General features: G+C 45.9%; 1 protein-coding gene across 2 annotated transcripts in view; it reads right to left on the bottom strand.

Moving 5' to 3' along the window:
• Positions 1-24994, bottom strand: part of Ripor2 (RHO family interacting cell polarization regulator 2) — a 109920-nt gene that overhangs the window by 13862 nt on the left and 71064 nt on the right. Inside the window, exons 9-18 of one of the 2 annotated variants that reach the window (XM_038333521.1) lie at positions 23023-23066; positions 20131-20256; positions 19720-19868; positions 19318-19447; positions 14249-14917; positions 10398-10582; positions 5559-5727; positions 2031-2166; positions 1086-1247; positions 216-374 (exon numbers count right to left, since the gene is read on the bottom strand). In XM_038333521.1, coding sequence (XP_038189449.1) covers positions 216-374; positions 1086-1247; positions 2031-2166; positions 5559-5727; positions 10398-10582; positions 14249-14917; positions 19318-19447; positions 19720-19868; positions 20131-20256; positions 23023-23066 — 1929 coding nt within the window. Of the gene's footprint in view, positions 1-215; positions 375-1085; positions 1248-2030; positions 2167-5558; positions 5728-10397; positions 10583-11460; positions 11911-14248; positions 14918-19317; positions 19448-19719; positions 19869-20130; positions 20257-23022; positions 23067-24994 lie in introns of those variants that run through there. The other variant, XM_038333522.1, reaches the window with a different exon arrangement.

Here is a 24994-nt window from a genome sequence, read left to right as displayed (position 1 = left end):
CAGTTTCCCATTTGGTGAGCCCCTGCTGAGGACCAGTGTGCTTAGTGAGATCCTGTTCCAATACCAGGAAGTTTACTAAAGTTGAAGGCCCAGAAGTCATTGGAAAAGCAAGCTCACCGGTGGAGGGCAAACATCACTAAACATCCTGACTAGCAAGACCAGAACTGACACCTGACCAAGACACTACAGCAACAGGACAGGAGAGCTCATCCTACCTTGCCTGGCCAGCTGGCTCAGGTAAGTCTCCAGGTCACTCACACCATGGCTGGTAAAGAAGCTGTAATACTGGAACACAGTGATGACTTCCGAGCAGAGGCTGGACGAAAGCAGAGGCTCGGAACAGTCCAGGATTTGGGACACCAGGGTTCGAAACACTGGGAAGAAAGAGACAAAGTGGCTTAAGGAATGTGACCATTCATTCATTCATTCATTCATTCATCCACTCACCCATTTATCCATCTTTTATCTTGGTATTTCATGATGAATGTGATAACCACTATCCTATGGCAACTGTGACTATCATGTACTTATATATTCATTTGTTCATCATGGTACTAATATTGCTTAAGCTTTAACCATGGTACTTACATTCATCTTTAACATGGAACTTGTTATTCATGCATTCACTTAAACTACTTATTTATTTTTATGTGTATGGATGTCTTGCCTGCATGTATGTCTGTGTTCTATGTGTGTGCCTGGTGCCCAAGTAGGCCAGGAGAGGGAATTAGATCCCCTGGGATTGGCATTACAGACATGAGCTGTCATGTGAGTACTGGGAATTGAACTGGGGTCCTCTGGAAAAGCAGTATGTGATTTTAACTGCTGAGCCATCCTCCAGTCCCTCATTCACCTTTTATTACAGTACTCAGATCCATTCATTTATCCGCTCACCTTTTATCAGAGTAGTATAAAGTAACGTGCTTAAAGTGAACTAACTGTCAGTGCACAGTCAGGTAGTGTCCCCACCTTCCATATCCACATGACGATACCAAGCAAGTCAGGATGTGAAAGATTAGCAGCTTCCCTCACCACCCAGGTTGCGGGGGAGGAGGAGGAGGAGGCCTTCTTACTGCCATCTGTACCTGCTTCTGCCAGTCCTGGATATTCTTTGTTGACAGTTCTGGCGAAGCTGACTTCCAGCTGCTTGATCACTCGGTCGGCAGAGCTGTGGTAGACCCCAACTGGGCTGCAGCACTTGGTCCAGAAGGACAGTAAGGACAGCTTTTTGTGGAATTCTGGTATGGCTGGAAAAGAATGGGATGGTGACAGAAAGATGAAGATGGTTTCCTGAGTGGGGTGGGCAAGGTGTCCCCAGGGACATTTTAGCATTTCTTTTGTGTGTGTGTGTTTTTTTACAGACTGTATTTTTATTTTTTAAAATATTTTAATTAGGGTAATATAATTAATTATCTAAGACTAGGTCTCAAGTAAACCAGTTTGTACCTCAAACAAAGGATAACCTTGAACTCCCAATCTTCTTGTCTATCCCCAGGCAACTTTTCTTTCTTTCTTTCTTTCTTTCTTTGAGCATGTGGGAGTATGTGAGCATGCATGGTGTGCATGCGTGTGTGTGTGTGTGTGTGTGCGTGTGCGTGTGTGCCACAAATGCTCTACTACTGGATTATACCTCCAGCCATCATTTTACTATTGACATTGAAATAAGTCTTGCTCAGGCTATCCTTGACCTCACTCTATAGCACAGGTTGAGTCCATGCAGTCTCTCTGCCACAGCAGGGCTTGGAAGCACCTCCTGTGTACAACAGCATCCACTATGGGGGTCAGATTTACTGACTCCACTAGTTAGAACAATCCAGATCACCTGTTCTAAGGGCAGTCTTGGCAACAGGAAATGTCAGAAGTTCTACATGGAGCCGGGTGTCATCTGTGTGTGCGTGGTTTGTCTGCTGTAGACAGAAAAGGCTATGGGCCTCTGGCTTGACTGAGAAGGCAGTTTCCCTGCTTTCCAGGGAGCAGCCGCAGGTCGGCGCGTTCTGGTTCCAGGGTCGGCCTGCAGGTGGCGCGCTTACCTTCCACCACAGAGGTGATGTTCCCGAGGTTTTCGACGCTCACTGCTGCCAGCTTCTCCATCACGAGGACCTGCCTCGATAGCTTCTCCAGGAGACTTCTTGCCACAAAGGGGGTTTTGCTGGAGAAGACGATTTGCTGACCAGACAAATAAAAGCCCTTTCAATGATGTCGAGGGCAGGGACCTTGCCGTTTGCGCCCTTCCCAAAGGGGTTGCCCAGGCTGACCTGTGCAACACTTTTGTCGCAGCCTGATAATGTTTGTTATTCTCTGCCAGTTCATGAAATCATACCTGTTTTTGTTACTTTTAACCCTTTTCACATATGTATATGTTCTGGAATTCTCTCAGTGGCAGAGCTTCGGGTTATATTTAAGATATGGTCTACTGTGTGTTTCATACTGGCCTGAAACTATTAGCTTGGGCTGTCCTCAAATTTATAATCAAAATTATAATATAATAATATATAAGTGTTTTAGCTCCCCCAAGTTCTGGGATTATTGGTATAAACTCCACGCTCAGGTCTACCCTTCCCTCTATGTAAATCTCAGTTTCCTATAAGATAGCAGAAGGTTAGTTAGGCTGTGTCCTGGTGGATAAACAAAAAAAAAAAATTTGCTTTAAAAAATGCTCGGGGTTTTCACTGCATGGTTCTATTTCCCTGTTTCCAAACTGAAAATGTCATCAGAGCTGTCCTAGTGTAACCCAAGAGCACTGTCTGTGTCCCTGGCGCCTCTCTGAGCTCTGCCCATGTATCAGTTCACACGATTTCTCACAGTGGCCTAAGGAGCAGACCCCTAGTGACATCTCCATTTTGTGACGGGAAATCCTGAGTGACCGAGGCAAACCGAGGTTATGTGGCCTCAGACCACAGAAGCAGGCAATGGTTTCACTTGTGTGCAGGGTACAAGGAAAATAAGGAAGGACCTAAGTGATTTGTTTGGTGACTCTGCTCTTTTGTCGCATGGGGACCTGCCCAGATTGCCTGGTAGGCAGAGATGGGGGGGGCGTGGCTCCTGGGTGAGGTTAACACTGCCATGCCATGCTGTCTAGAACACTCGAACCCTAAAATAAATGGCATTCTCAAACTTCAGATTCTAGCAATGAGCCAGGTGTGCTGGTGCGCACCTGGAATGAAGAGCGAGTCAAGGTCAGCCTCAGCCACACGGTAAGTGCAAAAGATGCCAGGACAACAAGGCAAAATGAAACAAACGTCTAGCGATCACACACTAAGGTCTTTCTTGTGAGCAAGTACAGGACACACATCTCATTTCTAAAGTAAAATTATAAAGGACCCACAGAATGCCCAGTTCTAACCCTCCCCAATTATATACCATTGCGATAAGGAAACACTCTGATCATGGAGTGACAGCACGTGGGAAACGGGGTTTGTAATTCCCACTCCTTCAGTCCATGTTCGGATTTTTTTGTCTTTTGAGATTATATTACATTATTTCCCCCTTCCCTTTTCTCCTTCCAAACTGTCCAAAATATAACCCCCCTTCCTCTCAATTTCATGGCCTCTTTTTTCATCAACTGTTGCATACGTATATGTATATGCATATATGTTCCCAAGTACAACCTGCTCCGCCTGTCTAGTACTACATGGATGTAAGTTCTCAGTCAGCCGGTGCAGTAGGAACCCCCATTGCTTTCCTAGCATAGATCTGCTCCTCAGAGAGTTGGATGGTCCCTCATGGCCCTGCCAGAGAGGAACAGTGCTCTGACTGCTGCATGCCAATCGGCCTCGGGGAGAAGATTTTACCCCCTCCATGAGAGACTTCTCTTAGGTTTCATAAGAGCTACTTCGCCTCTCAAAGGCTGGCTGGTGGTTTGCCTAGTATATTATCAGAGCCTGGAAGAGCATTACAGACTCGAAAGAATCTTATTCAGGTAAAGAGCGGCAGCTGGTCAATAGCGAGCGGCTAGAAGGAAACATAAATGAGATAGGCTGCCCTCAAACTTGCAGCAATCCTCCTGTCTCAGCCTCCCAAGTGCTGAGATGGCAGGCATAAGCACTACATCTGGTTCCTCCACTTACTCAGCAGGGAGAACACGGCCTCTGTGAGGCTGGCTGTCGATGTTACAGCTAGGGCCTCAACACTCCACAGATCTTCATGCAGGGCCCAAGTCTGCCAGGAGCCAGGGGTTTGACAGCCAGCCCATTTCCCCGGGCACACACACATCACCCCTGAGCTTCAGTTTCGCCAGCAGGTGGTTCTTTTCTTTGAGGCAGTGTCTTAGCTTTGTGGCCCAGGCTTGTTTTGAGCTCTGGATCCTCCTGCATCTATCTCCCCAGTGCTGGGGTGACAGGCGTGCGCTGGTATGTTCAGATAGGGTCTTGATTTGTAGTGGGGAATCATATTCTTCTATGTTACGTATAAATGTGTGACCAACACTGCTCAGCTCCCAGCCTTCCCTCCCGCCTCTCACTGCTGTTTGGTTTTGGCTGGCTCAGGGACACAGCACTCTTCCTTTTCCTTCTGCGGCCTGTCTGCCTGGCTGATTTCTGCAAAGCAGTCATAACAATTGCTTCTGTGTTCTTATCCTGTCCCCCCCACACCCCCGAGCAATCTGGGAGGAGATCAAGGCAGCGAGAGGATGAGCAGCTAGGCAAAGGGGAAATATTTCAATCCACTTTCCTCTGGGAAAGTGTCCTGTTGAGGACAGCTGAAAGCCTTCCTGCTGTAGAAGACGTTCAGAGCACTTGCTTTAGGACTGTAACACCTCAGGCCCTAAACACATCAATTTCTACTGGCATGAGAAACGAGAAGGAAGGAGGCCCTGTGGTGTTCAGTGTGAGAGCTAAGCGGTGTGGAGGTGACCTAGAGGAATGTTTCTTCCCATTGCTCGTAAGAATTATCAGTCTGAGCCAGCCTGCAATCTCAGCACTTGGGAGGTAGAGGCAGGATGATTAGGAGTTCAAGACTAGCCTCAGCTATTTGGGGAAACACGACCTGCTTCTAATACATTGTTCTTAGCGAACTCGATGCTATTTAGTTAACACTGTTTTTTCCAACTCCACCTGTAGATGGCACCCTTGTCTCCCTCTGTCACATCCCTTTCCTTGACTACCCGGCAGTGAACTGGATGAGAGCAATGACCATAGTCTGCCTGGCACCCACTATAGTCTTCAGATCTAAGTTATATTAAAATTGAAAACCCAGGCTTAAGAAAGGGTGAACGAGGATGGTGGTGGCGCACACCTTTAATCCCAGCACTCGGAAGGCAGAGGCAGGCGGATCTCTGTGAGTTCGAGACCAGCCTGGTCTACAAGAGCTAGTTCCAGGATAGCCAAGGCTGTTACACAGAGAAACCCTGTCTTGGAATAATAATAATAATAATAATAATAATAATAATAATAATAATAATAATAATAATAATAATAATAAAGGTTGGCACGCCAGTCAAGTTTTTGACTTGCTCCATTCTCTTACCACTAACTCCCATTTCCTCGGCAAAGCTAACACACATCACATGTATACCTTCCTGTCATGTCAATGACCCACCTCCCACACACCAGGCACCCTACCTGGACGAGCTGGGTGCAATACTGTAAATGTTTGACAATGGTGATGTCCAGGCTCTCGTTTCCCGTGGTCAGTGGGAGCGGGCTTCCTGCCACACTGGTCCCCACGCCTGTGTCTTCAGTCAGAGCTTCGCTAAGGTGGCCTCTGGCTTCCGAGGGCACTGACCTGTAACTGTGAAGCAGGAAAGTGGGTGAAACCCGAGCTCTTTCTTTCTGTGCACAAACCACAGGCCAAGTTTATGTAGTCCCCACGGAAATCAGTTCACCCTGGTTTGTTCTTAAAAGCAGAGATCCCTTCCGAGAGCAACTTATTTCAGCAATGCTGCCAACTTGTCAGGTATCAAAAGACGGTGCAAACATAGGCCGCTGTTTGCTTTCCAAGCACAATGAGCACTCTGTGAAGCAGTTTCTCCGGGAAGTCTTTGAACCGGGCCCTCAATCTGCACTCGCCTCCCTTGCCCGCTCTGTGTTCGGGGGATCAGCCAGCTTCTCTGGAATTCAACAGTCCTGTGTTTGTGGTTTCCTGTGAGTGATTCCATTAAAGAGTGAGCTCCCAGGCCTTGACCTGGCCTCACGCCAAGTGCTACTTGAAGACAAGAAGAAGGAAAAACTGCCAAGGGCAGACGTGGGGCTGTGGACAGTCAGATGCTGTTCAGAAGGGGAGTCTGGCTACGCAGTTCTCAACCCAGTCTTTTTTCTCATGCTCTCTTTAGACCCCACCATCACACTGTCTGAGGTTATATCATTATGGACACACACTAAACAGGTTGATTTGTGTGTTATATGCTTTTCTTCCTTCCCTTCTCTTTCTGAGTCACGGTCTAACATAGCCATGTGAGTCTTGCCGTGTAGCTGAGGCTGGCCTTGCATTCCTGCTTTCCTGTCTCCACCCCCTAAATGCTGGAATTCCAGGCGGATTTCACTCTGGCAGCTATTCTTTTCTCAGTGGACATATGTTTTTGTTTTAGTTTACGGGTTTTATGTTTACTCATTTCTTTACTTTTGGTTTTTCGAGACAAGGTTTTTATTATGTAGCCCTGGCTGTCCTCAATCTCATTCTGTAGACCAGGCTGGCCTCAAACTCACAGAGATTCACCTGCCTCCGCCTCCTGAGTGGGATTAAAGTGCTGGGATTAAAGGTGTGCACTATTATGCCTAGTCATATTTTGTGGTTTTTAAGTTTAAAAATAAGTATTATTTTTATCTGGATTATTTTATGATCTGAATACATAGAATTTTCTTTTTAAAAATGATTTTTTTTAAAAAACATAAACTTTATTACAAGAATCCTTGTAAATCAAAGCCATTACACACCAAAATTAACCAGAACAAAATCTATGCATCTCAATGAGCTTCTATACAGTTAGAATAGGCGTTCTGAAGCTGTGGACTGTTACATTATTGAATATAGCTTTACTATTGAATATATTTTTATGCTGTTATCCCTCACCCAGACTGAAAAATCCACAAGAGAGTTAGAACAAGAAACACCTGCTGCTTTATTTGCTATAACAAAGAATTGAAACCAAACTAGTTGTTCATCAGTAGATGAATGGGTAATAAAAATCTGATGTACATATATATTTGATATATGTATAAAGTTGGTATATATAGTGTCAGATTAAAAGAAAAATATAATCACAAAATTTGCAGTAAAATGGATGGATTTAGAATGTATAATACTAAACAAGGTCACACAATCTCAGAAAGAAACCACATGTTCTTCCTCATATGCAGGACCTAGTCAATAATATAGACATACATGTAAACAAACACACATGTGGGTATATAGTATAAGATGCAGAAAAGAGGAAAAGAAAGGCTAAATATTAGGGGCCAAGGAAGAACTGACTGCATGTGATGGATGTGAGTTACAATGGAGGACATAGGACAGACAGCTAACTGCTTTTCTAGTCTTGAAAGTGACTTTCTCGAACACTGCTGAAACAGTCTACCATGGCTGAAGGAGGAAACTGCCACCATGTGCCTGCCTTTTCAGTGTATCCAGTGTTTACTTTAGAAACACCATGATGGTGCTGTAGACACTGTAATGTACATGTGCCTGCCTTTTCAGTGTATCCAGTGTTTACTTTAGAAACACCATGATGGTGCTGTAGACACTGTAATGTACATGTGTCTGCCTTTTCAGTGTATCCAGTGTTTACTTTAGAAACACCATGATGGTGCTGTAGACACTGTAATGTACATGCTCTGATATTCAAAAGGATGGAATAGTCCCCATTTAAAAAAGACAGGAAAAAACAAAATTTGGGGGGAAAAAGGAACTTATTTTTATACTTTAGAATCATTTAGTATGCCTCTCTTAGCAACTAATTCTGCAGAAACTAAAAATGTTACTTATTGTTATTCTGTGTTTATGAGAGGGGGTACGTGTGCTGTGGCTCTGTTCTTGGAGGTCAGAGGACAGCTTGTCCAGGTGGATCTGTCCATCCATGTTTGCGTGCTGGGATCGAACTCAGGTTACCTGGCTTGTGCAACAGGAACTTCACCCGCTGAGATATCTGGCTGGTGTCTGCTGAAGTTTTGATAGGCATCACGTGAGCCTCAGGAAAACCCAGAATCTTTATAATAGCTAATTATCCTTTTCATAATTGTGTCAAAATTTAGCATATAAATTATTTATATGTCCTGAAATATTTTTTCTGCTTTTTAAAAAAAAATTTAATTTCTTTAGGTTAGCGTACAAAGAAACGAGTTCACCTTGGCATCTCCAAATCTCTGCATCAATGTACTTCGCTCTCATTCATTCCCTCTCCCTGCCTCCTCTCATGTCCCCTAATTTAATTTTTTATATGCTCAGGAGGAGGGGATGATTATATCATTTCATACACGGAAGGCCCGAGTAGCAAGGATGCTGGTGAGAGTACCTGGTTCATAGAGGTACACAGGGGCAGAGTTTTGCTCTTCCACCTCCCACTCTGCCATGTCCACAGTGGTAACAGAACACACAGAAGCTTAGGATCTCTGAGTGCTTGTCTTTGTTCAAATTTCCACATAAGAACCATGTTCAGTTTGCACCCTGGCAGGCAAGGCATATTTAAAACATAAGCACAAAGCCGGGCAGTGGTGGTGCACGTCTTTAATCCCAGCACTCAGGAGAAAGAGGCAGGAAGATCTTTGTGAGTTTCAGGCCAGCCTGGTCTACAGAGTGAGTTCTAGGACAGTCAAGGACTACACAGAGAAACCCTGTATCAAAAAAACACCCCCAAACCCCAAAAAACCAAAAAAACAACCCCCCCAAAACCCATAACAAAATAAAATAAAACAAAAAACCAAAACATGTATACAACTCACATATACACTTGTGCACATACATACACATACGCTCTCAGTGCATACTCAGTCACATACTACACAGGCTCGCACAGTCCATATACACACATTCATATACACTCTCATACATATGTGCACATACATACATGCATATACTCTAATGGGTGTGCACATTCTTCTACATATATACCTCTTCCTATTGCTTCTGATAACATACAGCAAGACCGATTTGATTAGATAGATTTAAAATCAATGTTCTGTAGAATGTATAAAAGAGGTAATATATTTGTTTAAAATGCTGCAGTTTAGAGCTGTACCTGACATTTATATACAACAGCAAAAGCTAACAGGTGTATAGAAAAGTTTAAGTGAAGGAATATTTTGCAAATTCAGTCAAGCCAAAGAAATTTCAAGGCAGCATGAAGAACCATAAATTAAATAAATGGAATTTCCTTTTATTTCCAGTTTGCTCGCTCTCTCTCTCTCTCTCTCTCTCTCTCTCTCTCTCTCACACACACACACAATATATATATATATGTATATATATATACATACACACATATGTGAACAAAACTCTATATATGTATACACACATATATGATCTTATTTTGGAAAAGAAAACCTCTTGGCAACAACAGAAACCAAAAATAATAGAGGACACCATCCCTTCCTTTGTTACATGTTGGTGGATCCTTTCCTAGCAGGTAAATACCATCCATTAAGTTTCTTTTGCTTAATATGAAATCACAAAGTGGGCCCAGGATCTGGTTCTACGAACATTGGCTTGACTGTAGGAGGACACCCGACAGAGAAGGTGACACATTTTCTACCTGGGGGGACAGAGATCTAATGGAGTGTCAAGTATCCATCTTTACATGATAGGGGAACTTAAGCCTGGCTTTGGGAAGCACACCAGTGATTTCAGCCTCATGCAGAGATGAGCTGAAAGGAAAGAGAAGAGGATGCTGAGAAAACAGCTCAGCGAACCAAGGCATTGGAAGTCTGTGGCACAGCAGGGATGGTGAGTCCAGGCCTGGTGCTACCGGCTTGGCTAATTCAGAATGTCCTGCATGTGGTCGTTCTATACCTGCATGTGTAGACCCTCACCACACACCACACACATCTCATAGACGCTTCCTCTGCTAAGAAATAAAAGGGGCTGTGCTCCCTATGTAACCTCCAGTCGTCAGTAGAATTTAGAAGCTGCACTTGACGATCAAAAGGAATGCAGGTGTGCCGACCTTTTGACATTCTGATACAAGACCATCATCTACGAAAGTCCATGCTCAAGAACTATGCAATCTAGATACTAACGAAAGCCACCAAAACAATGCCTTGATGTCCTAGCTAAGTTTATGGTTTTGTGTTGGACAGCACTCAGGGCTGTCCTAGGCCACGTGTGCCTGCCTGCGGCCTGTGAGGTTGAACATGACAACAAGGACTGTGCCATCCTGGAGCTGCGTACCGGGTTGCCCCTCACGGTAATGAAGGGTGACTGTGTCAGGTGTGATGGGAGAAACGTGAGCCCTTGGCTGTCTCCACACTCACCCAGGCTTCTCGGTCTCAGTGTCTGAAAACACAGAGTCTGCTCCTCCTCCGATGTGGCAGGCCTCATCCCCGTCCTCGTCCTCTTCATCAAAGTCAGAGGTGTTGAGAAAATCAAAGCTTTCTAACGCACTCTCAACTGTCAGACTTAAGCTGGAGGATCTGCTGCGGCTGCCTGCCGGCTTGCACTGCAAAGGCACAAGGTACCAGGGAGACCATCAACACTCCAGGGGGACCGGCAGGACTCCTGGCACCCGTGGGAAACATGACACTTTCTTAGTTTTCCAAGCTTTTATTTTTGGCTGGCGTTTAAAGTCTTCATCTTGGGAAACAGAAATAACAACCGCAGAGAAAATGGCACAACAATTGTGATTTGGTCTAAAATAACCCAGAGGGAAGTACACAGGACTGGAGGTCAATTGGCCACTGGGGGGTCACTGGGGGTCACTGGGTGATTGGCAGATCTACCTCTGTTTGAAGTTGTATTGCTATAATAACAACTTTAAAAAATGATAACCCGAAAGTCTTGGGAAGCAGAAGTGATGTGTTCCTTTGGTGCAGTGCTCATGACCGAATAAAACAGAAGGAGCACCATCGCATTCTCCCGAGGCCCCAGGCACTCAGGAGGCTGGCTGCGAGCACCATTTGAGTTCATGCATTCCAGACCAGCCTAAATACAGTGAGACTGTCTCAAAAAAAATTTTTTTTTTCTTAAATCAACCCAGCCGACAAATTTTAAAAGCCACTGAGTCATTGCTGACTGTTAAGCAGAACCAGCCTCTTCTCCTGGGAGACAGTGTCTGCAGGGTGCCATGCCTGGAACTCTGTGTCTAAAGTATGCTTTAAATAAATGACAAAAAGAATTCAGAAGAGGAATCCATCTGCCCCGGGCTGACTAGGAAGCGAGCTTTGCATTGATTCACTTGCCCTGGGCTGACTGGGGGGAAGCCCTGCATTACCATGCTCTATTCAAAGAAGCTTTTATTTTATTTTATTTATTTTATTTTATTTTCATGAACACTAGGCACAAAAAGGAACAAATGAGTAACTTGGGCATGATGGGAAAATAACCCTGATTTCCCTAGACATCTGCCTTGAGAGGAACAAGTACCGACACCCCTCTGGCCAGGCCCTGGGACTGTGGGACAAGTTCCTTCAAGAGCAGGTTGCAGGACATAAACTGAAGCATAGCTGGCTGGCAGTGCCAGTAGCTACGGCCTGGAGACAGAAAGAAGATCCACATATTCAAGAGGACTTGAGAGGGGTTAAACAGGACAAGTCCTGCAGAGAAGGCGCACTAAATGTCCTCTGTCCGGCTAGGAAGATTCCCTTGCTGATTCTCAGCACAAGGTAGGGAGGGCCTTGCGGGGGTCTGTCCCAGACACTTGGGATGGCACAGAAGCACTTGGGGACATGTCTTTCAGTCTTTTAAATCACGGTTGTCTCATTCACCCTCAGTGATCTCCGTCCGGGAAGCAGAATCATTGAGTCTCTGATCCTCAAGATGTTTAGCATCCTAGGAATGTGAAGGAGGAAGAAAAAGAGAGAGCTTTGTCCTGCGGAAGCTACTCGCCCCAAACCTAAGGTCCCAATGATGCCGCTGATCTCAGGGAGAAAGGGGGACTGTTGTGAACCTGGCCTGTCTTTTGAGTCTTCTTTCCTAAGCCTGTGTACAAGATGTTGGCTTCAAACATCGGTCACAGCAAAAAGACAGGTGGATGAGGGCTTCACTGTACAATACGGGACAGTACCGGACAAGAGCAGGCTCAGCCAGAAAGGACTCTGAGATCACCAAGGTTTTATAAGATGGACAGCTAGTGAGCCCGCTGTATCCTGATGAGCTGAGCCTAATCGGTGCCTTAGACTGGGGCTGTCTCTTACCCTTCTTGCTGAAGATTAAACCCCACCACTGTCTTGCTTCAAGGCATCTTCTTTAGTGGGGTCAGTGTGCGCCTCCACTCTTTGAAACAAGCACCTCTTGTTTACAAGGCAAAGCTGGCCGATCATGCAGATGAGACGCAAGGTGGCGCACCATCTAGGTGTCCTCCACACTTGAGCTCTGAGTACATATTTTGAGATGCGTCCTACAGAGAGCAGATTCTACGGGCCCGTCCCTGCTTCTCAGAGGTTCTTTCTATAGTGGAACTGCAGTGAAACTGGGGGACCTGGGGTGTCACAGGAGGCCTAAATTCTTATTCTCATTTGCCCCAGGCACAAATCTTGTCTGGAGCTAGGTCGGTATGAGCAAATGGAGAGAAAGAAGATGGTTGGGAAGTCTTAAGACTGTAGCTCCTGATATTGCAAAGGTCACATAAAAGCATCTTACAGAGGAACAAGAGAACCTCCTATGGGCTGGCTTTCAGTCTGCTGCAGCAAATTTCAAGCTTTTTTTTATTTGAGGATTCCTATGTGACCACACAATCAGAGCGAGGAAACAGAGGTCAACAGCTGACCACGTAGGCTTGTCTTCCTATGCTGCATTTAGAAAGAATTTCCAGCTGCATGTCAGGTACAGACAGACTCATTCTGATGTAGCTGTGATGCTTGATATTCTGTTTGAGGGGCTATCACCCCCTCCCTCCTGCCTTCATACCTTGTCCCTGCTTCAGCATCAGGGATGGATGTTAAGTGTCTGCTGGAATTTGTGGTTCCCCGGCTCCTAGTATATGAGCAAAGGTGACTTGCTACGGATACCTTCGAGATCTCAGCTGGCTGATCTGGGTCAAGTTCAGGAGGGACTACCCTCAACAAGGGGTACTGTGAGAAGAGAGGATGGCTCCACACTGTGGGACTAACTTCCCTGGCATCCCTGGTACCCCTAGAAAGACCCTAACTGGTGGCATCTTTGAGACCACGTGGAGCAAGCACCAGTATTTCACATTTAGACTTGATACACCTGTGGGGGCAGTGGAGGATATGAGCACACACACATGAGGGTGTGCATATATAGGCCAGAGATCAGCCTCGAGGGTTGTTTTTGGGGTACCATCTTGTTTTGAGTCAGGGTCTCTGTCACGGAGCTCACTGAGTAGTCTAGACTGGCTGGCTGGAATACTGCAGGGGTCTACCTGCTTCTAGAATCGCTGGGATTTCAAGCCCTGCTCAGCTGTTTCTCTGTGGGTTTTGGGGTTGGAACTCGGTCCCTTGTTTTCATGGCAAACTCTTCACTGTCGGGGGGCAGGCTGATCCAAGACTTTCTCTGAGGCCCTGATGTATGGAGAAGAAATACAATTCCCTTTCTAGGATGAGGAATGTGTCTGGTAAGGGCAATGATGGCCTGGGGCCTGGGTCTTGGACCTGTGACTTCAGATCCCGAGAACCCAACACTTCCCTGGTTATCAGTCCCGAGGCTGTGTGTGGTCAGTCTGTGATGGACTTGAGCTATCCTGTGGGCAACATTGCTTGAATAGCTTCCTGTTGACCTCGTCTCATTGTATTGCTGTTTTCTGCTGACTCCTTTCCCATTTTTTTCATTGAAAATTATATATAAAACGCTGTACTTAATAAACTTGCTTGACATAAGACTGCCTGACCCCAACTTTTCCTGTCTTCTTTATCCTCTCATTTTCAGGTCCGTCCTTTCAGGAACCTGACTCTAAAGAATGACCTGTTGGTCCAGATCCCTTGGCCTTAGCCATTCTTAGACCTTCTTTAGAGTTCTTAAACCAATTCCTAATCATTTTAGCTAAGATTATTTGTGGTCAGGAAAATAAAAATGGATAGGTGTTAAGTGGAATTAAACAAATCACCTCCACTTATGTCCTATGACAGGGTAAGATTTGCTATCTTAAGTACAACGTTGGTTTAGAATGACCTTTCCCAAACCGAATAAGATTTTCCAGAAAGGTACTTACTTTGAGGACATCATCCAAGTGTGTGACTTCCTGGTTCAGATCCCGGAACTCTTTGTACTGCTCCTTGTGTGGGTCTAATGCGAGGAAGAGTCCATTGAAGGCGTCTTCCAGGCTGCCGTCGAGAAAGGACCGGCCAGCCTCAGACTCGCTACCAACAGAGCCTTCAAAGAAAAGCTTCTCCGTGGCTATGGGCCCCTCGGCTGAGGTGAGCCTCTTCACTAGTTGCTTGGTGATGTTTCCTTCAAATGTGTCCAGCTCCACCGGCTTGAGTTCGGAAGCCTCATCTGATTCCTGCAGGAGAGCCTCGGCAACACTATTTTCCAGGAACAGGCTCTTTGTGCCAGACCCTGCCACCACACTGGGCTTCCGGGGCTCTACCACCTCACTCTTTGCAGGGGTCTTTGGCTCATGGTCCTCACCCAGGGAATTCCTGGAAGATGAGGAGCTGCTGTCCCCCGTGCCCTCATTCTGTGAGGACAGGCTGCCATGGGTGAGCTCGGCAGGGGTGATGGTGATCTCTGGATGGGTTGAGTGTGAACTGGAGGGTGAGGTGGCTGAGCTGGAGGTGAAGACGCAGTCTCCGTCCTGCAGGTCACTAAAGCTGAGGGACAGTGGCCTTTTCTCCTCTGCTGCCTTTCCATTTTCAAAGATGTCATCTGGCAGATTTGACTGTGGAGAACGATACAGCATGATACACTTGGCACGATTCATCTCCAGACAAGAGAGGAGGCAATTAAGAAGGAAACTCTGTAACATTAGCAATTTATTTGATATGTGTGTGTATGCAGGCAATGGAAAACAAGCCATTAAAAACTGTTTCCATTGTTGGATCTAGGTGAAAGTTCACGGTGCTATTCTTAGGTCTGACATTTTTCAAATGTACTTTGAGGGTGAGTGGGGATGTTGCTTGTTTTTATAAATCCCAGGATCTCACAGCACTTGACAGTCATCACTATGAACAGCACTACCCATCTTTCTATTTATTATTTTTGTGTGTATACAGTGTGTGTGTGTGAGAGAGAGAACACGAGAGTGTGTGTGTGAGAAAGTGTGTGTGTGTGTGTGTGTGTGTGTGTGTGTGTGTGTGAGAGAGAGAGAGAGAGAGAGAGAGAGAGAGAGAGAGAGAGAGAGAGAGAGAGAGAGAGAGAGAGAGAAGGCACACATGTGAAGGCTAAAGGACAACTCTGTGGAGTTTAGTTCCCTCATTATTTCCCCATTGACTGATCTAAGCTTGTCAGCCTTGTATGGCAAAACACTTTTACCCACAGAGCACCTCATTGGTCCTTCAGATTGGGCTTTTAAAGAGCAGCTATTCCTCTCTGTATCCATAGACTCTAAACCTGCAGAGTCAAGCAACCGCAGATGGGAAATATTTGGAACATGTACAGACCTTTCTTTGCCGTTACTCACTACAGTAGGATAACTCTTTCCCCATCAGTTACACTGATTTGGAGTCATATGCTAGCTCATAAGGAGATGATTTGAAGTACAAGGGGGTGTACGGGGGGTCTGTGTGATCACTCATTTGATGTAAGGGGCTTGAGCCTCTATGGATTTGGGTGTCTTATGGGGTCCTAGTATCAATTCCCTATAGATACTCAAGGATAGCTATATGTAGTCAGTGTTCAGCTACTGTCTGTTTTAATTGCTTGTAAAGTCAAGAATTTGCACAGTCATGCCAGGAATGTTCCCAGTGAACAAGGACAATGAATGAACTAATGTAAGCAAGACAGTGGCTGTCCTCCTCCGAGCCCGTAGAGGCAGCGGCTCCTGGACACTTCTTCCACTCTCAAATCCAAGTTCCTCTCTCTACTTTCAAGGTCTGTTACATCCTTACATCTCTAGTAAAGGGTAAAGGGAAGGTTTGTGGAACATATGGACGCAGGATCAAAGTCCTGAGTGCTGGGCCTTCTCCGAAAACCCTTTAGGCTCTTTATGGATGCTCGTGTTCTTCATGAGGGCCTGTGCAGCCTCGCCTGGACTTCTGTGCACACACCACTTAGCTGCATCAGGGTGGGGGAGGAAGCGGCTGGCTCTAGCATAGCGCTCAGTAGCCAAGGGCAATCTGCACTTATTTAAGTGGCAAATACTGAGTTATACTAAGTTCAGACGCCCTGCTCGCACACACCTTCCAACAGGCAGCCCGCAGGAAGGAAACCAAAGTGGAATCCTATGGCCTCGGGGCTCTCAAAGTGGCAGGAGGGTTTGCGTGCAGCAAAACTCTCCATGTCTACCACCTACGTCATGACCTTGCAAACTACCCACACTGCGCTGAAGGAAACTCACTAGGCCATGTAACTGCAAAACTATTCCCCATGCTTCCCAAGACTGGCCACTCCCTCGAAACAGTCTGGTTTTCATGGCACCAATCAATTCTTGAGGCACAGAGATGTAGCCCTCCTTGAAGCTGGAACTACCAACAGCTATCTCCTCCTAACTCCTTGCACCCTGGGCTCCAGGTAGCATAGCCCTCATAACAGAGACACAGAATTCCTTCTTAGCTCTTGACTAGATTGATTTTTACCTTGGTTGACAAAAGACGCACTGGGAAGGATGTTATGAGATCAAGGTCCTAGCGAGGGAAAAGATGGTTCTAGAACCCAGCCACAGAGACTGGTGAGGCAGAGGACAGGAGGAAGAGACATGGGAGTTCTGGAAAGAATGTGGGACATTTAAAGAGCTGTGGAGCATGCAGGAGGGGCAGAGCGAAGAGGGAGAAATGCGTTAGATGGTGTAGTGGGCTGTGAACGGATGCAAATAGTTGCCCTGAGGAGCTTTGTATTTTCCCAAATGCTTTAGGTAGTGACCCAGTGTTTTCTAATCTTGCTTAAACTATGCTGTTCAGCTTCTACCAACTCTGACACGATGGCTGGTCATCATTGTCAACTGGTGTAAACTAGAATCACTGTTGAAACATTCCTTTGGGTATGCCTCTGAGAGTGTTCCCAGAAAGGTTTAATTGAGGTGGGGATGACCTACCCTGAATGTGGGTGACAACATTCCACGGGACAGAATTGCAGATAGAATAAAAGGAGAGACTGAGTTGAGTATCAGTGTTTATCTGTGTCCTGACTGCTAACTCAGTGCGACCAGCTGTATCATGTGCCTGCCACTGTGTCTTCTCCACCATACCCCCTGACACTGTGGGTCCAGATAAACCCTTCCTGCCTTAAGTTGCTGCTTGTCTGGTGTTTGTCACGAGTGCTAAGTAACTCCAACATTCCAGTAGCCCTCCCAGGAATATCACATGGGCATGAATAACTATCATATCTGTAGTTATGTGTACAAGTGTATCAGCCTATTGGTTTTGGTATTGCTTTTACACATTTCCCAAATGGTCCTTCCTATTCTCCTCTGAAGCTCCATGAGCATGTAGGTTGTCCTTTTCACCTTCATTTTTAGTTCAATGAACTAGATGTAGTTGTTGTTCTTCTTATTAGCCAGAAGTCCTTTAATCTCCTCCCAGGATAGTTAAACGTGACATTGATTCTTCTGACAAGGAGCAAAATATTACTCATAGGTATGTATACCTGTCCATGCATTCTCTTAAAAATAATACATAATTCATAAAAATAGGTTACTTATCATGTCCCATGACTTCCAGGATTTCCTTTACTAGAGCAGGATGGAATGAACAAAGACTGCACCAAGACAGACAGACAGCTACATAGAAGCAGCTAAGACAGACAACTGAAGACAGACAGCTACATAGAAGCAGCTATGATGAAGTTGGCTTAAACCCTTTTGAGTCCTTGAGTGCCAGCTTTTGGCAGTCTGATGCCAATGGTAAACCAGTTACCTTTGGAAATAACATTTTTTTCCTGCCCTCATAGGAACTCAGCCTCTGGTGCTCAATTCCTAACCTTCCTGCCTCTACTGTCTGAGTGGGGGGATTATAGGTGTGGTGACACCTAATCATGTGGTGTTGAGTTTAGAATCTCGGACTCAAGCACTCTACGAACCGAGCTACGCCGCCAGCCCCAGTACTATCGGTTTGTTCTTAAAAGTGAAAATCTTGTTACTATATAGAAAAATCACAGCATAAAACCAGGAACTGTTGGAAAAGAAAGGCAACAGAGTTGCATGCATGACCGTGCTTCCCACCCCAAGGACAGGACAGTTTTCACCCAGCAAGCAAGACAGATAAGGCCCAAGAGTCATGCTGGGCTGCATGCACAGGCTCCCTGAAGTCAAGCACACCACTCCGGGCAGCCCGCACTCACATAGAATTCTAGCAGGGCCTTGGGGTTCAGGCTGAGGGAAGGCAGGTCACCGACAGAGTGGTTGTGGTGCAGCGTGGCAAAGAAAGTGTCTCGCAAGGCACTCAAGACAGACAGCCGCACCCATCTCTTCAGAAGTCAGGGCGAGGAGGGGAAGGTTAGTGGAAAGAAGCAGGTTACTGCGTTTCCCCTGGTAGTTAGCAGGGCCTGATGACGTCAAGCAGGTGTCATTCGTGTACACGTGAAAAGATTAATGTCAAAGAATGCTTGGAAAAACCTACATGCCATTTCCCAGCCGAAGGGGAAGTAGAGCGAGGGAGAGACAGGCAGAGGAAGTCAGCCCTGGACTCGAGGCCAGGGTGTCTCAGAACTGCATAGGTTTCGTAGTCGCCACGCAATTAGGATGACCTGTAGGAATTACTTTCCCTCTTTCCATGTGTTTATGTGTGTGGCGTGCATGCGTGTACTGATGTATGTGCACGTTTACATGCACGAGTGAGGAGTTCCAAGGTTGCTATCAGGAATCTTTCTTGATTACGTTTCACCTTATCCCCCAAGGCAGCTTCTCTCCATCAAACCCGCTCTATGATATGGCTGGTCTCACAAACCAGCCTGTTCTGGACATTTCCATAGCATCTTTTCCCGGCTGGAATTATAGTTGGGCCATCACACCCACCCGGCATCTCTGTATGATGCTCATACTCCCCTCATGCTTGTATAGCAAGCATTTTAACTGCTAAGGCATCGCTCCTGTTCCTGAAAGTCTCTGCTGTGAGTGTTACACATTTCACATTCTACCAGAACTCCCCAACCTTATCAGTTCTATGCCAGAAATCACACTGAACTTACAAAAAAGGAGTGGTCTTTGAAGGTAGGAGTCTCTGGGGTGCCCTGGCTATACATGGACATCCTCCGCTGGAGAGCAGCGGTCTTGTTCCCAGGGCCTGATGACGGGGTTGTGTCCTCCACATCAAAGGGACTGTAAAACAATAGGTTCTCAGGTCAGCATATCTGTTAAAATCACCTATCGTCACGGGATGGTGGAAGATGACTTCTCAACTCGGACCAGTGGGAACAGGGCTGGTTTAGATGGCTCAGACTAGGATGTCAGAAAATACAAAAAAAACAGAAGGTGTAGCAGTTTGGGTGTGGCCCTGTTCCGTGCTGACACCACAGTTTACACACCAGCCCTGAACAGCTTTAGCTGTCCACACCTGCTTTTCTAGGATGGACGTGAAAAAAGGAACTTACTACCAGGTGATTTCCAGGTTCAGCTTGATGGTACCAAGGTCATTGATGTCAACAGCCACCACCTGGGGTCGGGCTGCAAACAGCTCTTTGGTCTCGCAGGTCACACTGCCTACCAGGATGTGAGTCGCCAGTCCTTTGAGTTCTGTGACCTGGTAGAGAAGGTGAGGGGAGAAAAGGAGGAATAGCCCGTTTTCATTTTCTCGGCAGTCAATGGATTCCTTATTTCTGAAACACAGGTATCTGTAAGATGTTACTTTGTTGCAGATACTTTGTCTCCTGTCTTTGAGAGATGTTCAAGTCTAAGAGGCTTTGCACAGACAGAAGCCTATGTGTGGGATGGAGGGTCCCCACCCAGGGATCATTAGGCCATGGTATCAGGAAAAACAACAAAAGGCAGCTATGCCACGGTACCTTGATGGAAATGAGCCCGACTATGAGGGGCAAGAAGACTGTTTCTTCTCCATCCCAGCTCTGTTTGCCATTCACTTCTATTTTGCCCTTCAGTTTCCACCTTTGCCGGCCATACTTCATGAAAATCTGGGGTGAAGACATCAGGCAGCCTCATGTTCCACCAAACTCCACTTTCTCTCCCAGTGGCCAAGATCCAAGGGCCACTGCCCTTCATTCCTCTTCCCACCCCCAAGCCTGGGTTCTCAGTGGAGCCCATGAGGGTCTGGAGGAGGTTTAATTGATTTGTTTATATACTTGAAATAGGGTCTCACTATGTTGCTCTGGTTAGCCTGAAACTCACTAAGTAGATCAGGCTGGCCTCCAGACTCAGAACTCATCTGTGTCTGACTTTTTTTTTTCTTAAAGATTTATTTATTAATTATGTATACAGTGTTCTGCCTGCATGTATGCCTGCAGGCCAGAAAAGGGCACCAGATCTCATTACAGATGGTTGCTGGGAATTGAACTCAGGACCTCCTGACTGTGCTCTTAGCTGCTGAGTCATCTCTCCAGCCCCTGTCTGATTCTTGAGTGGCTGGCTGTTGTTATAGACATATCGTCAGCACATCTGGCCTAGTCAAGGAGTCCATTCTGCTTCTGCAGCTGAGGGTGTGGAGGCTTCTTTAGTAAGACAGCATAGCAGCAGCTGGAGAATCGACTCAGTGGCTAAGGGCACTCGCTTCTCTTGCAGAGGACTGAGGTTTGGTGCCCAGCACCCACATCATGGCTTATAACTACCTTAATTTCAGTTCCAAGGGATCCAACACCCTCCTCTGGTCTCTGCAGGCACCAGGCACACACATGGTATACAGACATACAAGCAGGCAAGCACTCCTACACTTAAAATAAAAATAAATCCACACAGGTATTTAAAAAAGAGGTCAGGTGTTGGTGGAGAACGCCTTTATTAGCAGCACTTGGGAGGCAGAGGCAGGCGGATCTCTAAGTTCAAGGCCAGCCTGGCCTACAGAGTGAGTTCCAGGACAGCTAGGACTATACAGAGAAACTTTGTTTTTAAAAAAACCAAAAAATAAAATAATACAAAAAGAGGTCATAGCCCCGTGTTAGTCTGCCCACTAGCGTGAAACTTGTCTTTCTCTATCCTACATCACCATCTCAGCCGTCAGGGCTCCTTTAGAGAGACAAGAACCATCTCCAATTCTATTTGCATCCAGAATGGAGAAATAGAGGTTTCTTCCGCTGAATGAGGGAGGTGACATCGGTAAAGGCTGAAACCTTCCGTTCTCTGGCAGAGAAGGGAAGCTGTTGTGAATGACCTTGGAGCCTTTGCAAGGAGACGACAAAAGTACTGTGTACATGCTCTTCTGAAGAAGGGGAAGACAAAAGGCCTCTCTGTTTCACAAAGGTTTTGGTTGCTTTGTTTTTGAGACATGGTCTTATTATGTGTCTCAGTCTCTCTCTCTCTCCTCTCTCTCTCTCTCTCTCTCTCTCTCTCTCTCTCTCTCTCTCTCTCCTTCCCTCCCTCCCTCTCTCTCTCTCTCTCTCTCTCTCTCTCTCTCTCTCTCTCTTTCTTGGCTTTTTGACATAGGGTTTCTCAGTGTAGACCTGGCTCTTCTGGAATTCTCTTTGTAGACTGGATTGGCCTAGAACTCACAGAGATCCGCCTGCTGCTGTCTCCCAAGTGCTGAGATTAAAAGCATGCACCATCACCTCCTGGCGAGGTTCAGGGTATCTCAAACTGACAGTCTCTTCAGGTATGAGCTACTGTGTCGTTTATAAGTATGTTTTTATAAAGAAAACTATATAGTCAGGTATTGGTCATGTCCAACCTTTGGACACAGGCAGATGATATTGACACACACAAAGTTCACACTCAAGAACTGTGCAACTGAGTTATCAAAAATTTCCACACACAAATTATCTCCTAATGTCTGATGTTTACGATTTTGTGTCAGGCCATGTTCCTATTCTTGGCTACAGGCAGTTCACAGGCCATGAGCTGGACATGTCTGGTAGCTGTGTCCCTTTTATAGTCCTAAAACTTTGAATCAGCCATGATCCTAGATTAGATCTTGGATCAGGAAGAAAGACTGCTACGGTGTAAAATTTTGGGGCACTTGGGAGAATATGAACATAGACTATCAGATGGTATTTGCTGAAGAGGCAATGCTAAATTTGTAGGCGTTAAGGATTGTTGGGAGAAGAACTTAGCAATGAGGGGTCGTGGTTGCTGTGAGCAAAGTAGCATCCACATGGTAATGGGGTAAATGGAATGGTCACGTTCTGTATGTGAGAGTTCTTAGATACCCTCCAAACTTTCTCACTGGCTCAAAGTGTTAAAGATAAATTAATCAATAATAACTGGGCCCAGGCCTGGTAGTGTGTACCTGACATCCTAGCTGAGGCAGGAGGATTTCAAGTTCAAGGCTAGCCTGAGCAACTTTACAAAATGCTGTTTCAAAACCAAAAAGTAGGAGTGGAGAAATGGCTCAGCTATTAAGAGCACACACTGCTTTTGCAGAGGACCTGAGTTCAGTACCTAGCACTCACACCAGGCAGCTGACAACTGCCTACAACTCAAGCTCTGATCTCTGCAGGACCTGTACTCTTGTCCACACCCATACAGACAGACAGACAGACAGACAGACAGACAGACAGACAGACAGACACACACACACACACACACACACAATTTAGTCAAAAAATAAAACATTGACTAAAGATGCAGTTCAGTGGTAGAGCACTTGCTTAGCAAGCACAAGATCCTGGGTTCAGTTCCTGGTACCAAACAGTAGAGGCAGCAGCAGCAGCAGCAGCAACAAAAACCAAAACTATAGACAGCTCCTGTCCTTCAAGCCACAATGTCAACATGTAGACCGACAGGTTACTTACTTCATATTGATCTCCAGGACAGAGGCGAGCAAAGCCAGCCAGACCTGTAAGCAAGAGATTGTGCTGTGAGTCACAGAACACACGTCCCTCCTTGAGAGGCCCAATTTGTCAATGGTTAAAAATTCAAGTAATATATGAAACTGGAGAAGATTCAGATAACAGATTTGGGACCACCTTAAGCAAACAGCCTTTGCAGGGATTCCATCCATCAAAGCTAGAGGGGACTTTCCTTGATAGGGTGGCTGGGAGGGGGGATTGTTAGGACTGGGGAGGATGCTGGGTAGTTAGAATTCTGTGTACCTTGGGCAGATTTCAGGATCAGGGCAACAGGACCAGAAAGATCTATTCTTTTACTGACCAAAATATTCACATGAAAATAAACTGGCCTCTTGTTTTCCCTTCTGTTCCCTTCTGTGACACCGAATACTTCCCTTATGAGTCCTTGTCCTTGTCCCCCACACCCATAACTTGACAGAACACACTCATTGCTCTGGTTTTCTCATTCTTTTTATACAGCATAACGATGCCACTGTTTATGGTTATGAAATTGCTAGAATAGACTATAATGTACACAAAACTGGTGATTAAGGAAGCAAACCAAGGGGCTGGAGAGATGGCTCAGTAGTTGTGAGCACTGATGGCTCTTCCAGAGGACCTAGGTTCAATTCCCAGCACCTACATGGTTGGCCACAAGTGTCTCTAACTCCAGGATCTGACACGCTCACACAGGTATACATGCAGGCAAAACACCAATGCACATAAAATAAAAATAAGTAAATTTAAAAAAAAAAAACCAATCCAATCAACCAACCAACCAATCACCAACAGCCTGCACCCTCAACAGAAGAGGTGTGTCTTAATTAGGGTTATCAATGTTGTGATAAACACCACAAACAAAGCAACCTGGGGAGGAAAGGGTTCATTCAGCTTATGCTTCCATGTCACTCTTTGTCACTGAAAGAAATCAGCGCAGGAACTTGGAGTAAAACAGCCGGTGCAGAGGCCCCGATGAACTGCTGCTCACTGGCTTGCTCCCTATGGCTGGCTCAGTCTGCTGTCTTATAGCACCCAGGACCACCAGCCAGGGATGGCCCCACCCACAATAGCCTGGGCCCTCCCACATCAATCATTAATTAAGAAAATGCTAATCGCATGGAGGCATCTTCTCACTTGAGGGTCCCTCCTTTCAGATGACTCTACCTGTGTCACGCGGACACAGAACTAGCTAGCACAAGGTGGCTTTCCTTCCCCTGTGCCCTCTGTAAGTCATTTTGAAATGACTTGCTCCCCTTGAGGTCTACTATGCCGCAGTCTGGTTCAGCAGCAAAAGCATCTTGTCCGAAGAGTTGGTCATCGTCTTGGGGCAGCTCGGGAGTCCCAGCTTTGGTCACCCCTTTTCTCCTTTTTATAGCTATTTACTGAGAGACTATTTACTGCGGAAGGGTGAAAATATTTATATACATTATAATTTTCTCAGGAAAAAGTTGAGGACAAAAATTCCAGTGAAAAATTTGGCACAGATGTTTTTCATTTTTAGCCTTTGAGTCCTGGAAGGTTGTTTCTTGTATTTGTATAAGCTTGTGCAAGTATGCATGTGCACACGTGTGCCTGGTTATGTGGAGGCCAGAGTTTGATGCTGATACTGATACCGTTTCCTTCGATTGTTCCATCCTCCTTATTTTGTGAGACAGGATCTCTTAATGAGGTTGCTATTTGGTTAGATCGGCTGGCCAGAAAACACAGGGATCTACCCTACCTACCTGTCTCACCTCCCTCTGCCCCCCGCCACCCTAGTGCACAACACTGTGCCCAGCTTTCTACGTGGATTCTGCGCTCCAGATTCAGGTCCTGATGCTCTCTCCATGCTGTCTTCACTGCCCTGGGTTGTGTTTCTAGTAAACCACATTTTACTCCTGGAACATTACAAAGATGATACCACACTGTGTGTTTTACCTTCGATGAATGGCTCAAC

Source organism: Arvicola amphibius, chromosome 6 (genome assembly GCF_903992535.2).
Source record: "Arvicola amphibius chromosome 6, mArvAmp1.2, whole genome shotgun sequence".
Taxonomy (NCBI): Eukaryota; Metazoa; Chordata; class Mammalia; order Rodentia; family Cricetidae; genus Arvicola; species Arvicola amphibius.
This window is presented reverse-complemented; position numbering and strand designations above follow the sequence as displayed.